At 44.5% G+C, this 16,367-nt stretch overlaps 1 protein-coding gene across 2 annotated transcripts in view; it reads right to left on the bottom strand.

The window, feature by feature from the left end:
• Positions 1 to 360: 360 nt before the first annotated feature.
• The window catches only part of disp1 (dispatched homolog 1), a 54,040-nt gene continuing 38,033 nt past the window's right edge, over positions 361 to 16,367 (bottom strand). For both annotated transcript variants that reach the window (XM_080048378.1, XM_080048377.1), the window contains exons 3-10: positions 9,670 to 9,699; positions 8,781 to 8,904; positions 8,014 to 8,141; positions 5,920 to 6,014; positions 5,485 to 5,582; positions 3,765 to 5,354; positions 3,220 to 3,483; positions 361 to 2,749 (exon numbers count right to left, since the gene is read on the bottom strand). In XM_080048378.1, coding sequence (XP_079904504.1) covers positions 953 to 2,749; positions 3,220 to 3,483; positions 3,765 to 5,354; positions 5,485 to 5,582; positions 5,920 to 6,014; positions 8,014 to 8,141; positions 8,781 to 8,904; positions 9,670 to 9,699 — 4,126 coding nt within the window. In that variant the 3' untranslated portion in view covers positions 361 to 952. The remainder of the gene's footprint in view (positions 2,750 to 3,219; positions 3,484 to 3,764; positions 5,355 to 5,484; positions 5,583 to 5,919; positions 6,015 to 8,013; positions 8,142 to 8,780; positions 8,905 to 9,669; positions 9,700 to 16,367) is intronic.

The following is a 16,367-nucleotide window of genomic DNA, read 5'->3' as shown; positions in this document are numbered from 1 at the left end:
TCATTACCCAAACTTAAAAAACAGCTCCCGAGAAGAATTGCTGTAGATGGACTTAGCTTTGAGGAGAGATCTGTATCACAACCAGTCATAAAGTCTGATTATTATTCTTATGTAAAGTCTACACGAGTGTTAAGTACAAGAGCAGGCAGCCCAGCCCGGTTTAAATCCAGCGAATGACCTCAGGCCAGATGTAACAGATAGCGAGGAAGGCGCCAGCAGCTATGAGACAATGAAACAGGTGTTATAATTAAAGATATGCCCCCGTCTATGAACAGAGCCTCATTTCCTTTTATGGTCTAAGGGTGTGCGTTTACGAAATATAGGAAGCGCAGACAATAGGAGACAGAAAGAGAATAGTGATAAAAAAAATACATTTTAATCATACAGTACATCTGAGACATGTGGCAATTTGAACAAGAGTTCAATGAGAATTGAGCACTGGCTCCCACAAACACTAAAAAAGTGTCAAGCAGCAAATTCTTATCAGCTTGCAAAATGTGGCACATTTTTGTTACAGTTGATGTGATCCTATCTGACAACATATACCGACACACACAATATCACAATATAGATACTGTACGATTTCACGTTGGTGCAAATGGCTGCAGCATGAGTACATTTAACACTTAAGTTAGCAACATTTCATGGAGTGGCCCTAAAGAAGAGACCATTCGTTTACCCATAACGATATAGCTTTAACAATAGTGTGTGGTTCACTGTAAAATCAAAACACATAATCTGCCACGTGACGACCAGGTGAGCACGAAAATAAAACATGTAAACGGAATATATTTTGTGGTTCCGTGCGCTTTTATGAAACACACTGAGGCACTTGGTCAACAAACACATCACAAACCTTGTTTGATTGCAGAGACAGTGTACGTGTCATTCCTTTTTTTGGACGTTGGCAATTTGCTCTGGGTGGAGTTTTTAAGAAAATATCCATCTTTCCTTAACATAAGCTTTCTGAGGAGGGATTAGTGTGTATTGCAATAGGAGGCACGCTGGTTTCAGTTTTTGGCACGTTGAACTCTGAAGCTGAATTGCACTTCACTTTCAACGTCCTGTTAAAACAGTAGAGTTTCTTTGGAGAGGCGGAGGACGCCCGCTGTCTTTTGGAGTTCTTCTTGCACTTTTTGACACTTTCCTCCCGTGTGACGGGAACACTATCGAGCTTCTCCTGGTTGCCAGGGATTTTACTACAAGCGTCCATTTGCGTCGTATCTGTGGTTGTGACGGACACTTGGTTATCGCTACTACAATTGTCACTGTCCCTCTCCTTCTGTCTGTCGTGAATAGGTGTGTGTGGTGAGCCCGGCGAGGGGGAGGGGCATTGAGTCTGAGGTTGTGTCAGGGCTGGGGTGCTTATATTTAGGCTAGCGTCAGGGCTAGACAGACTTAACTCATGTCTTTGATCTTCCTCTGAGCCAGAGACAGAGCCCTGATCTGGGCCCGTGTCCTGGTTCAGAGCTGTGGTGGTGGATCTCTGTTCTCTGGCGGTGTGGACACAGTACTTCCTGAGATGACAGCTGTGTGCGGGGCCTTGCCTGGGGGCCACTGCTCTTCCCTGGGAGCAGTGGTGGAAATGGGCGGGGGGACAGTGGACGTAGTGCATTTGGCAATCCATGTGTGTGTAGACAGTAGGGTCCAGGTTTGTAGGTAACAGGGCTGCGTTTTGTTTGCTGGGGGTGTTTCCTGAGAAGAGCTGAGGGGTGGGAGGGCAGGAGGGAGAGTCCTGGGCCGGCTGGGCACAGGAGCGGGGGGTCCACTGCTGAGGAGGAAGAGGGTCCCCACATGTGCAGTTGGTGTTTTGAGAGTACTGGCATCTAGACGGTGTGCTCAGTGTGTGCGTGAGCCCGTTCTCAGGGCCGTTAGCTCTGCCAGTCTCACTTTGACTCTTATAATGAATGTGTGAATAGGGGGCGCCGTGGTGATGAGGAGGGATTCCATTATAAAGCTGAGCACACACCTCTTGCTCTTCTCTGGGTTTATCTTCAGCTTTCTGACTGGACGCCAACGGCTCTAACTCGTAATGCTCCACCTCCCCGCCCCTGCTGTCCAGCTGGTACTTCCCCAGGCCGGAGCCTTTGCCTTCAGGGGATTGGACCGTGGACATGACCTCAGGGAAGATCGGACACTGGAGCTTCTTGGGCAGGGGGATCTGGCCGCATGTTCCCTGGGGTCCCAGGCAGCGACACATGCACTGGAAGAAGAAGGTGGCAAAGGCCCAGCTGATGCACATGATGAGCATCATGAAGGTGCCCAGCTGGGTGTACGCCAAGACGGTCGAGGGCATCATCATCGCCCCGGCAACAAAAGTGGTGAGCGCTGCCATGGCGATAGCAGAGCCCATGCGGCTGAGAGAGAAGATGACCTTTCCCTCGCGGTCGGGCTCGGGGGCGAGGCGGTAAGCCACGCCGTAGTGCACGGCGAAGTCCACAGACAGCCCCACTGCCACGGAGATGGTAACAGACTCCAGCACGTTCAGCTCCCAGCCCAGCAGAACCAGAGAGCCCACTGTGACGAATATAGTCCCAGCAATGGACAGGATGGCGTACAGGCTGATGATGACGTTCCCGGTGGTCAGGAGCATGACGCTGAAGGCCACAGCCACAGAGAGCGCCATGGCAACCAGAGTGCCGTCAGACAGACTGTCCTGGAGGTCGTAGAATTCCAGGTTGCTGATGAACCAGCCGTGGCTGAGGCCCGCAGGGGCGTGAATCAACTCCTCCGCGATCCAGGCATCCACCTAAAACAGAAAGAGAAATCAATAATGTCAGGGGCATCCAAGAAGGGCAAAGTCTTATCCTGTTTGTTAAGCGACACAACATAAAGATTACAAAGTGGAGTCAGCGATTCTGGAGAAAGCTTGTTGGCAAAATTACTATTTTTTTTCCAATTCAGTGAATATCTGCTCACGATCCGCTACTGTGTGTGTGCTGTAAACGGCATGTTACTAGCTACGGTGGACCTCCTTTGTTTACGTACCAGTTTGCAGAGCCTCGGCTGAGTATTGACACCAAAACATTTTTCAGTGTACACAGTACGAACAGGTAGAGGATCGTGAGGAGATATTCACTGTTTTTGGCAAAAAGGAGAGTTCTCAAGAATTGCTGACTCAACCTTTAAGTAAATACAACCTAAGGGGCGATTGTGTGCAGGTGATAGTGACACACTGTGTCAAATTTAACCTGAAATGTAAATGACTACAAGCCCTACCTCACGGTAGAACTGGAACATCTTCTCATAGGCCAGTGTGAAGAGGTAGGTGCTCTTGAACTCCAACACTATGGCTCTGATGGTGTCATTGATGTCGAATCGAGGCCCCGGGGTCTTGCTGTCTAGATGGTAGTTAGTACTCCGATCCAGCTCCATGATGGCCCTCTTGATGCACAACTCAAACACCTCCTGCTTGTAGGGAAAGGTTGACTGACTACAGCAGGGGTAGACGGAAGCCTCCTCACAGTCCTGGTTCTCCATCCACTGTTCAAATAAAGGAGAGGTGAAAGGTGAACATTTGTCAATCCGGTTTCTTGATTTGTTTTCATCTGGTTAGTGTCTGTAAACTGTCTTTTAAAATGCATATCATTACTTTAAAAAGGTGACAGTGATCATTTTCATGTTGAAATTGTAATTTGGGTTTCTAAAAGAACAACCGGGATTCACACTGGGGACCCATATGTTGAAAAACGATTAAAAAGTGCATTTTGCATAATAAGTGACCTTTAATGCATGTATATAAAGAGTGCACATGCAGCACTGACCTGTTTGAATGTCTCAATGAAGCAACTAGTGAAGTCCTGCTCCTCTGACTGAAAGACAAAGCTCTGATTCCTCAGCTTCTGGCAGAAGTTGAGGATCCACAGCTGAGATGCTGGACTGGCAATGTTGAAGCTGCTATCCAGCATCAGCCTGCCCTTGTTTTTGGGGTTCAGGGGGTCCCCGTTATCCAGAGGCGTCACGCCCCAGATGATGGTAATGGGCATGTGTAGTTCCTCTCCGTGATGCACCCTCTCAAACATGAAGAGCTTCTTGTACTCTGCGTCGTAGCGCTCAAACGGGTGGGAAGCTCGGAACACCTGGAACTCTGCCAGCTCCAGAGACGGGAGCTTCATCTTGGGGTTGACACACACCACGTAGGCCCCACCCACCGTGAGGGCCAGGAACCAGAAGAGCCAGAGGTAACGCAGTTTGATGACCACGCAGGGCAACACCTTCTCAAAGAAAATCCTGGACGCCTCCGACATAGCGAAAAGGCATTTGTTGGCCTTCTGACAAAGACCTGCCCATAACGTCCGGGTGCAGCAACCCGTTTCTGGGTGTGGAGGCTTGGAGCAGGGGAACACATTGGGCAGGTAGCGTTCGTGGAGCACCACCACGGCCGGCAGCCACGTCACCATGAGAATATAGTTCACCAATATGGCGGTACCGGCGTAAACACCGAAACAGCGGATGGCAGTGATGTTGCTGACGTAGTTGGCGTAAAAAGCAGCAGCGGTGGTGAAGCTGGTGACAAACATAGACAGGGCGGCATGATGTAGGGTCACACTGACGGTCTCTGACAGTTCAGCGTGTGGTTTATCAATCTTAGTGTAGTTCCACACATCACAAAGCACAAAGGCGTCGTCTGCACCGATGCCTACCAGGATGATGAGGGCTGTGAGGTTCATGAAGGGGAAGAACTCAAAGTTGAAGACCATGCGGTAGAGAAAGTAGGACACGATAAGTGAGCTGATGATGGCTATTATTGTCATCAGAGTGATGAAGACTGAGCGCGTGTACACACACATGACCAGCAGGACAATCACGATGGCTATGGCGGGATACACTGTGTCCGTGAGGAGGTAGTCCTGAAAGAGGTCGTGTTTGATGCCAAACTCGATCCCCGTGACCGTGGTGATGCCGTCCGAAGAGTTCCAGTTCTCGAAGTTGTCCAAGTAAATGTTCATCATGGACTCTCCCTTCTCGGTGGGGGAGAAGAGCATGCTGTATTTGAGCACAGGCGGAGGAACCTCCAGGCTCTTGGTGCTGAGGAAGTCTTTGTCCACCAGGAAGTGAAGGATCTGGTAGACGGCGTTGTACTTGGTGCACTTGCGGGGCACGCTGGCGCACTTGAGCTGGTCTTTGCGTCGCAGGGCCATGTCCCAGCAGTCGGGCGCCAGGGTGCCGTTGTGGTAGTACTTGGCACACGAGCGCAGGGTCTTGAGCGTGTGCGATACGTCGCGCTCCGTGATCTTCTGACACGACGAGCGGTTGGTGAGGACGGCGATGTAGTTACCCAGAGTCCAGCTGGGGCAACAGGAGGCGTCGTTAGTGCGCTGACAAAGACTCCAGTAGTCACGATGGGAACGCACCTGGGAAAAGTGAGAAATAATGAATACAAAGCTGAAGAAGACAAGTGAAGAAAAAGCTAAGTGAAGCCTTTATACAGTATGACTAAACTAATGATGCAGAGGATGGTGTGGTACTATATTCTGTATGTACCCTTGTGTTGTCCAGATTGCACATAGATTTAATGGCCTGAATATTCCACAGGTTCTTTCCCTCAGCTGATGCGAACACCAGCCTGGAGTAACTGTCACCTGAATAGAAAGAAGAAGAAAACAATTTTTTTATAAAGCAAATGGCTAAACCATCTTTCACAAATGAGTTAGAAAGTAAGAAAATATGAGACCAATTACTTCTTATTTTAATTTCACTCAAAATACATCTCTTTTGAAAAAGTTACAATTACATGTGTTCTCATAATTGCAATGTCTATTATTTATAATCTATTGTACTTTCATTCATTTGAGTTTGCCAAAGATCCTTTGGGGGTGTTATCTTTATGTCAGAGAGCCTTTTGGTATTCTTTATCATCTGGTTTAAGTTATATTGGTGTAATTTATGCATTTCCTTTTTCTGTTTTGAAAATCTTACCTGGAACATCGCAAAAGAACTCTTTACTGAAGTCCCATTCTGCCTGTCGTTTGTCTCGGTCAAAGTGGTCCTCTGGCCATCTGGGCTCCTGGTGACTATGAAACAATAAAAGATTAACATTAGAAATAGTAGAAGTAGTAATAGTAATAGTTTTAAAAGTTAAAAAAATATTTCCATCATCAGTTTACTGGCATATTCAAAAATATCAAGCAGACAATGATAGTTAAGAGTCTGATATTTCTTCTAAATTGTTCTGGTATGAGCAATGACTATACGGCAGCAAGTCTCTGGTTTATACTATGTTTCTTCTGTTCTTTGAGTTTTACAACGCTCAAGATTTTTGGAAGCAATTTTAAGCAAATCTTAATAATCAGAAAAAAGGTCTGTTTTTAAAGGGCTGGAGAGGAAACTGCATCATTGCTAATCAGCACCATCCGAGAAAGGAAAAATATAGGAAGAATAAGGAATTTGTTTGCATTCATTCCTAAATCTCTTAATGGCAGACAGAGATGCTGTGTCCGACGATGCAAAGTCAGCCTGATATAAAATGAAGGAAGCAGATCAGATGCTGAGTAATGGAATAAGCAGCAGCAGTAATTGCCATTTCCCCTCAAAATCAGATGAATAACTCAGTCCAGGGCTAGGATAGGATACTGGTGTCATTATAATAATGCTCATAATAGAGGCTCTGATTGAACAGAAGGGCGGGAGTGCAGACAAATCTTTGGCATATATGCATTGTGTGTGTGTGTGTGTGTGTGTGTGTGTGTGTGTGTGTGTGTGTGTGTGTGTGTGTTTTTGCAACAATGATGCTGCGGCCGCATTATCGGAGCAGTGCAGTGCCTACATGCCAGTGAGTGGACGGGAATGACAGAGTAATCGGATGGCTGTCTTAAAGGGTTGACAGACAGAGGGGTTGAGGCAGGGAAGGGCTCGCTGACAGCAGCAGAGGCCTCTCGTACGCCGTACAAGCAATTATATCTGCAGACAGACGCAGAGAAGGAGAGAGACGGGCGCAGGACAAAGAGATGGGGACAGAGAGAGGAAGATGCAGGCCGCAGCTGAAAGCATCCATTTTGTAATCAGCAGTGTAGAGCTTCAAATCTGGTATCCAAGTAATATGATAAAAAGCAACCATTAAAAGCCAAACTGGTGACTAAAAGTGAGACAATGCAAGCGAATTTGGTCAAATTCTTGCAAACAGATTCTGGACATTTTATTAAGGCTAGTATGAAAGACAAATTCTCAAAATTGACCAATGCTTGAAAAAACAAACATGTTTTTGCTTGCAGTCAGTGTCTCGTCTTAATGGGTAGTTTGGGGGAGATGGATACATTTTGCTCAAACTAAGGAAACTATGGCCAAAATATGTTGGCATCAATACTGGTTGGGCTTCTGTTGACAGATCAGGAAAAACAAATCAGATAAGAGCGGTGATTTGAAACCGAGCATGAAGGACTGAAGAGTGAACAGCCAGAGATATGGAGACGGACGGACAAACATGCAAAGACCTGCTGCTCTTGATTACTGACAGACAGACAGACTCCCACTGACAGAACCCAGTGGATGACCTTGTGGATGGACAGATCTCTACTCTGATCCCTCATCTCTTTCACGAGGGGATTCAGACCTTTCAGCACATCTGTCAACAGGATCCTTCAACTCCTCTGCCCCGCCATCATTACATCACTCTCCAAGCCTCCCCCCCATCCCCACCCCCCCCTCAATCAGAGACATAATTATTATAATGGGGCTGGTACTGGGGAGGGTAACTTTTAGCAGCCATATGCATCAATATTTTGCTTTTGTTTGTAGAGCTGTGAGTTGATTTGTAGCTATGTTAATGTGAGAAACGGCTGTACAAAAACAAGCATTGTGTATGATGAGTGCCAACATGGGATTTATACACTGTTGGGCTACCAGTGATGTAGTTAGTGTTAAGTTATTTTGAGAAGATCTCAAAATAATTCAGTATTTTTCTAATTGAACTGGTTTCTCAAAGAGCTTCTTCTTGGTTATATTAAAAAAATATATAAAAAAACACTTCAATGTTGTTAGTAGGAATGCTAGAGACAAGAATGTGTGTGAAGTTACTTTTTAGCCTGCTCGTCCGCATATTTGAAGGGATAGTTGGCCAGTGTGGCTTTGTAGCCTGTGTTCTTCACCATGTTGTTCCATGTGACCAGTCGCTGGCCAATGGCTGTTCCCCGTGGCTCGAAACCCTTTGGGGATGAAAAAAAAAAGCACTGATAAGATAAAACAACTTTCAATGATGGAAGCAAGTCACTGTCCTCACAATGCTGATACAAGCTCATGGTACTACAGGTGTATTATTCGTAATACATACAGTAGCAACCAGCTATACATTCAACTTTAAACCTATATGGTTCACTTTGTGAGATTACACTGTTCCAAGTCTGCTTCCTTCACCCAGTATGAGCTGATAGTATTGTACCAGGAGGGCAGTCACATACATCTGCAACTGGCTGTGGACTGGACTTTCAAAGTAAGCTGCGTCGCCAACATTACTCCTAACACATAAACAGAACCACAACTACTCAGTACTTAGGGAAACCTTAACGGAAAAGATATGATCTTTAATACAGAATAATGTGAAAGTGTTGGCACTCTCTATATGTGCAGTGGAAAAGCTGTGGCTCATAAAATTTAAGTTCTCTTTTCATAAGTACATACAGTATATTCCTTAAACAGCTTCTGGACTGAGGCCATTTTCTTTTCTCCCTGAACACACATCTATCTACAGTATTGAGGTCTGGGATGAGGCTGGGGTTATGGAGGCTTTGTGTTGGAACATTAATTACATATATTCATGAAGGAGTGCATTGTGGGTCTGTACTTACCAGCAGCGGGTCAGAGAAATCAGGCAGGTCGGGCACCAGGACGCCCACCAGAGCACACACCACGATGAGCACTGTGCACACGCCCAGCACCACCACCGGCCAATCAGCTATCAGCTCGGCATAGCTGCAAGCAAAGAGACTTTACGTCAGTGGACATAGTGATCGCATGACAAATGGTCACTTAATGAAAAAGTACAAAAAAGTTCAGTGACTATTTCCTTACAATCCCCTACCTGTCTATACTTTATGTGCAACACCGATATTTTTTTTTTTGGTTTTAATACACAGCCTAGGCTCTGTAAACAGGTATGTAAAAAAAGTGGTCCACTGTAGCTAGCAACAAGTCTGTTCACAGAGCCTAGGCTGTGTATTAACACTGGATTTTTTTTTAGCGCACACAGTATGGACATGTATAAATAAAATATTTCAAATCAGGGGGAAAAGATGACAACAATTCATACATTTGTACAAAAAAGGTACACGAGAAGGAAATGGAAATATAAGATATATCTAACTCCATATGTGTTTTGCTTGATTAGAAGTATTGTTAGTTGCCGTCTTGCTGTGTATACTGACTGTAAAGCTCTACGAAACCCAATCCAGTCTCCTAGATTAGGTTTGGGACAGCATTGTTTATACTGCAGTGTATTGGAAGGATGAGGAGATCCAAGCCGCTAGTTTACAGAGGCCAGGTACAGAGAGAGACAGAGAGAGACACAACTCCCATCGATAGCACTCATGACTCACTACTGAGGAATGACGGCTCTGCAGGAGCAGTGATGGATGGATGACACAAATAAAGGGAAGAGGGGAAGGGGGGGGATAGAGAGAGCTTTGCAATCCAGAGCATCAACACATAACAGGAGAAATGGTTTTTGGCAGCGCTTACCTTTTGGGGAATCGAAAGGGCCTTGCAGGGCTGAAAAACAAAAAGAGAGACAGAGAGGGAGATAAATCAGGGTTCACATTTTGAAGTCAGAGCAACAGCCAATCAAAAACAGATTTTTGAGCAAGACTGGACATCTTTTCTCCATAATCCCCCACTGGTTTTCTCTTTCTTCCAGCAGCAACAGCACACACACCTCGGTACACGGCCACAGAAACATTCAAACCGACGTGTCTGTCAAAACCACTTCTCGGTGAACCTATCATACTCTTTGCCGATTTTTCAAAAATCATTTTCAGATGTGACAAACAGGCTCACAGTACTTCTAATGTTTCTAATATACATATGACACACACTTAGAACATACACAATAAAAAGTGATTAAAGAGATGCCAGAACTCCTGTAAATGATAGAGGCATAATTTGTCAAATAAAGAACATGTCAAAAAAGGTCAAAGGTATTTAGACACGCTCATACAAGCTGTGCATTACTGTTCTCAGAAAGATGTCAAAAGCAAACAAATTGTTCAGAGAGTTGTCACTAAAAAATGCAAACGCTGCTTCATTGTGTGTAATAATATCTTAAATGTAAGAATACAGCTTAACACACTTTGCTACATTTTTGTTGGTTTCTTTCGTTTGGAACGTGGAAATTGTATTGGGTTACGTTGTGATGTGTGTTCAGGCGATGTTCAGTAAAAATGAGTATTTGGTGAAGGTCATTCATCGTGATTAGTTCAATGTAATCTTGAAAAATGTAGTGTTAGTTCAGAAGCAAGAACAAATAGGCTACAGTTGAAGTAGAAATAGGTACCGACGGTAATACTGTGTGTACATAGGTAGACTTTGGGGAAGGTTTTAGGCGATCAAAATAAGGGATACCGCCCAACCCTATTATATACTGTATCCTGTAATGTGTCCCACACACACACACACACACACACACACACACACACACACACACACACACACACACACACACACACACACACACACACACACACACACACACACACACACACACACACACACACACACACACACACACACACACACACACACACACACACACACACACACACACACACACACACACACACACACACACACACACACACACACACACACACACACACTCTATCTGGACTTCTCGTCAGCTCCTCCTGGGAGCGGTGGGGGAGCGTCCGGTCTGCCCGGAGCAGCAAACGCCCCGGGAAGAGGGGAAGAGGAGGGAAGAAGAGGAAGTGAGAGAATCAGATACAGGCTCCCGATCACAGCGGGGCGGCAGGAGATAAATGATACGGGCTAAAGGGCTCAAGGGCGATATGAGACCTTGTGTGTGTGTGGAGAGACTACACAGGGAGGAGAGTGACAAAGAGCCAAGAGATACTGGGATGTTCTCACATTTGCACATGTCGTGTCACTCCAAAAGAGAGGGGACGGGCGGGTTACCAACCTTGGTTAGACAATTTCATGGTGGAAACAGAGCACCTTGATGCTCAAAACAGGAACTTTCAGTAGGGATTCACCAAATTAAATGAATAGAAAATAATGAAACACCTGGCTGAAGAGTGACTAAACTTGTTTGTTTTTTTCACTCTTTGAATAAATTCAAAAGCCAGAAATTTTTTTTGTCTTGGTTTAGAAGAATTCATTCATGAAAGTAAAATTTCAAAAAATTTAACACAATTTTTTAACATTCCTTTTTTTGCTATTTTCGGCCGAATAATTTACTTGCGGAACATTTGGTGCATCCCTATTTTTCAGTGGCAGAGGGTTATAAGGTTGAGTGAGTAGAGAAGAGAGTCAGTCTTCACTTCACTGTGAAGGCATAAATAACCAACCGGACGAAGGACAGAGAGCAGATGGGGCCCCCCTCCATGGATAAGACAGACATTTTCAGACAAACTCTGCCAGCAAAGACATTTGCACTGATAAATGGACTGCTTAGAGAACCTCTAAAAGCTAAGTACATTTTTTCGTTGAAACATAGTTGTGTCCACTGTACAAAAAGTTAGATAAACCCCCCCACCCTCCCACACCAAAAAGGCATAGAGGAACAGGAAGCAAGTTCTGAGGTTTGGCCACTGCTGCAGCCAATCAGGTTGTTAGCAATTAGGACATCAGCGCTGTGATTTAAGCAATCTGGCCAGAGGGGCCGGAGTGGTTGTTGTTGTAATTTGGCCTGTTTTCGCCGTCAAAGTAAAATCTGCGGAATGTTATAATTAGTAGTAATTGGAAGCACAAATGAACTGGCAGCTATTGGGGAGGAATTTTACTCCACAGGGTTGGGGTTGCGCAGGATGGCTGTAAATCCCTTCTTTAAAGCTTCACTGGACACATTAATATGACAGGCAGATGTCAAGTGGCACACGTTTATAGGCTCCAAATACAAGTACATACAACACAAACAGCCATTCACTTTTTTTTGTACTATTCTGGACATATGTGATGTATTAAAAAATGTCTTGTTATAAAGTCAACGATTACAATGTGTTTTGTGTATTTTAGTTCTGGGAGACATGCTCTCAAATATTGAATTATTCTCGGTTTTAATAATATTATAGACTTCTTCCGTAAGGGTGGACTTTCCCTTCAACTCCCAAAGTGACCTTTGACCTGGTTTAAACCAACAATGCCTAATGAAAAGCACATTTCTCCTGCTCTTCTTTGAACTAGTAGCCAAGGGAAAATGTCATTCTCTTCACGGCACTCTCGTCTCTTGGCTTTCCCCATGTATGGCCTTCGAAAGTGCAGACCTCAGGACACAGATATGGCCCAAAAATGGAGGAGACGAGTTATTGGAAATAGTTGGAATGGATTCATAAAAGCGCTTTGAGGCATACCTATTTGTCTACCCAAAAGGTCTGTTTTGAGTTTGTTGGTCTGCAGCGCTTCAAATCGGCATCCATTTCAGCCTATTGGAAGAGATGCGCGGCATACCTGAGCCAGGCCATTTGGCTCCAGAGTTTGAAACCATAAAAGAAGAGATAGTTCAAGAATCCATCAAGTCGATAGCAAATGATTTATCCCGTTCTCGTAACACTTTGCTGACCTTTTTTTGTAGCAGATTTTAGGCAATGAATTTAAGATTTGGAAAGTCGAAAACAATCTTTATTGCTGAGACTTCTATTCCATATTACGACAGAGGATTAGGGCCACGTCGAGGAAATGACTTCAATTTTACGAGAAAAAATTTAGAATATTATGAGGATAAACTCGTAATTTTACTTGAAAATAAAAAACGTAATTCAGAAAAACATATTACTGGTAACCTACAAAACGATGGAGAGAAGTCTTATGGCATTGTTCTTGTCTGCCACTGTTAAGTCTCAGGTGTTTGGCCATGCTACACACATTCAACAACAATTTATTGTAACATGGTGTGATTTGCCAAAAGATTAAGTATTTCCTTATTTGTCAAAGAAGTGGACTATAACTTCTTCGCTACTCAGGTAATATTACAACTTTATTCTCATATTATTGAGCTATCCATGAATAAAATTATATCCATAAAAGGGTAAGGAAAACACCATTGACCCGCTTTGGGGAGGTTGGTGGTTAGCAGGAGAGAGAGAGAGAGAGAGAGAGAGAGAGATATCTTGTGTTGAGAGACTGATGATCACAGGCTTGAAATTCTGCCGGATGACAACCAACTGCATCGGGTTTCCAACTTAACTCTCTGATCACTTCTACTCATGACGCCTCTAAAGCTCTCCCCCTCTCTACTCTCTCCTTCTCTCTCTCTTTCCCTGGCTTCTGCCCCCTCTCTTATTTTCATTCCGTCTCCCCCGGCCCTGAATAACCTTTCACTGTTATTCTGTTTACCAGAGGGAGCGTGTTTCTGGATCACTGGGCTAATTAATAAGGTAAACACAGACCACCAGCCACTCACTCACCACTGTGCTGACAGAGGAGAGAAACAGAGAAGCTAACTGTGTGTGTGAGTGTGTGTGTGTGTGTGTGTGTGTGTGTGTGTGTGTGTGTGTGTGTGTGTGTGTGTGTGTGTGTGTGTGTGTGTGTGTGTGTGTGTGTGTGTGTGTGTGTGTGTGTGTGTGTGTGTGTGTGTGTGTGTGTGTGTGTGTGTGTGTGTGTGTGTGTGCGCGTGTGTGTCTGCTTACAGGCCCTACGCACTGCGCAATTTTGGACCATCCAAAATGAAAGTCAAGTCAAAGTTTATTTATACAGCACATTTAAAACAACCCCAGTGGACCAAAGGGCTGTACAGGCTGTAAGAAAAGCAAATGTCAAAGTCAACAAATGCGAACGGAATGTGGTGACAATTTTAAGCGGGTGACCGAAATGTTGTCAGCATTGGATGGCTGATTTACAGACTCAGAGTCAGAGTGTGCTGTAAATGACCCAACGTGTACAAAGTGTGGTCTGACCACATCCAAAGGCAACAGTGTGTGGAAGCTTTCTGAATGGAGACCACTGAAGAGAGTGTGTCACTACGGCCAAGGGTTTCATTACTTTTTAATTTTCCTTTCGGTGCATTCCTAGTAATGGTGTTTTGGAAACGGAAACATCTAAAATAAAAACCAAAATAAAAACCAAGTTATGATATTGAGAACCTCTCTTTGGAATGACTTAAACCAGGAAAAATTATGTTTTTGGGGTGCAGCAAAATTGCCAATGATGTGTTCATTGTACAGGATTGTGTGTGCCGGTTGACGTGTGTGTGTGTGTGTGTGTGTGTGTGTGTGTGTGTGTGTGTGGGGGGGGGGGTGAGTTTCCAGAGGCGGGGCAGGGGGGAGGGAGGGCATGGGGGGGTTAACTGTCAACAGACGGGCGGGTAAATATTTCATGAACAAGGCCTTCAAGTCGAGAGCAAGAGCAATTAGTGTCAACCGTCAGGCTGCCTGGCCCCGCCACGCCATGATTAGTGCCTCGCTGGAACGCTGCACACAATTAGAGGCTCGACCTAGCCATGAAATAGGTCCAGACGACCAGCACTGCCATCCCTATTACATCATGAGACTAGTTAGGCAGAAAAACAAACTGCACTGGGCCCTGATAAGTAGCCCTGTGTGTGTATGTTGACGCAAAGACTCATATGGATAGAACAGAATACTAAGAGGGTTATTAACACGGCCACAAAGTGAGCCTAAGTGAATGGTAGAGTGACATTAATAAGGCCGTAAATATTATATAAGCCCATAGGGGGCAAGGGACTAAAACTACATCCTGGTTAACGGTTTGTGAAGTATAGAGACAGTTCAATAAACAATTCTAATGTGTGACTTTAACTGGTTAAGTTTGCCTATCAGCAATCCTGTATACAAGATCTAAAATCCAACATTGTAAACACTCCATATCGATAGATCAATGAATAAGAGCAAAGACGGACTACAGTGTCAGGAGAAGTGCAATTTAGTCGCTACCATGTATAACCAAATGTTTTCAACATGTTCTTCATTGCACTTGCCCCCGGTCAGACCACTGCAAACCTCAGAAATGTGACAGACAAGACCTAAGAAAAAGAACTCTTCATATATCAGTCCAAGGCCAATGTGGCATTAAAAAACAAAGCCGAGATAATAATAAGTTACAGGAAAACTAGATTCAGCTTTTGCAGTGACCCGGTGTGATTCACGGGACGTGGTGTTCCTAACGGGTCTCCAATAAACACTGGGACAGGCCTGTGCTGTTTAAAGACAAAGTTTAAACGGAGGTCAGCCGGGGACACTCTCCTCTCATTAGCAGAAGGGGGGAAACCAGAGCCACCAGACAGGGCAACCTAAGTGCAGTAACTCACAGAGGTGCACATTGACTTACATCTCGGTGCACCTGTACATATGTCATCATGTTTAAATGTGGCAACGTTATTTTATATTTAAATCAGTCATGTCTAGACGTTACATGTCACTGTGAGAACAAAGTAAAGCTTATGACGTCATAAGGGGAGAGACATCTGACCGGGGTTTTTTGAACAGAGGTTTTTCTAGAAAGATGGAAGGGTTGAAAAAGGGAGAAGGTTTTTCTCATATTTTGCGAGTCTCGAGCTTTACCGGGGACCCATATTAATATTCATAAACCATGTAAAAGTGCATTTCACATAAACGGTGACCTTTGTTTTTGGTCAATTGCTGAATTAATGGATCAACCAGTTGTTTCAGCCTTATATATATGTATAATAAGAAGCAGTTAAACATAGAAGTCAGTGTGTTTTCATGTCTACGTATATGTGTGTGTATCCACTGCTGGTGAACATGGCCTTTTCGGGCTGCACCTGCCATTCCCCTGTATCCTGATCCTCGGACGTGAAATATGGTCGCGCACAAATTCCAGGCATGCAGGCGGGATTTCAGCACTGTAGCCGATAGTTCCAAGCTGTCAGCGGTTGTGACGTCTTTATTATGGCTCGTCCTTGCCTCGGCTTTATGACTTTTTAAGCTCACAAACCCAGAGCTGAGCACAGGTGGGACTGTGGGGGGGACAGCTGGTCCAGAAATCTCCAGAAAGATCTTCAGTAGACCAGTCTTGTTTAAGTGGTGGTCCTGGGTAAGAACACACTCATTCATGATTATATACTATTGAAGATGTACATTAATGCAACTTGTACAATTTTATACTACAAGGCAATATACTGTATATAGTGGAGTGAGTGAGTGAGTGAGGGAGACTGCAACACCCAACTGACAAGGATTATTCTTTCTTTTCCAATGTACATACATCACATTATACAAAGAATCAACTAT

Source organism: Ammodytes marinus (genome assembly GCF_949987685.1).
Source record: "Ammodytes marinus genome assembly, chromosome: 19".
Classification (NCBI taxonomy): domain Eukaryota; kingdom Metazoa; phylum Chordata; class Actinopteri; order Uranoscopiformes; family Ammodytidae; genus Ammodytes; species Ammodytes marinus.
The sequence above is the reverse complement of the archived record's forward strand: the minus strand, read 5'-3'. Positions and strand labels throughout refer to the sequence as shown.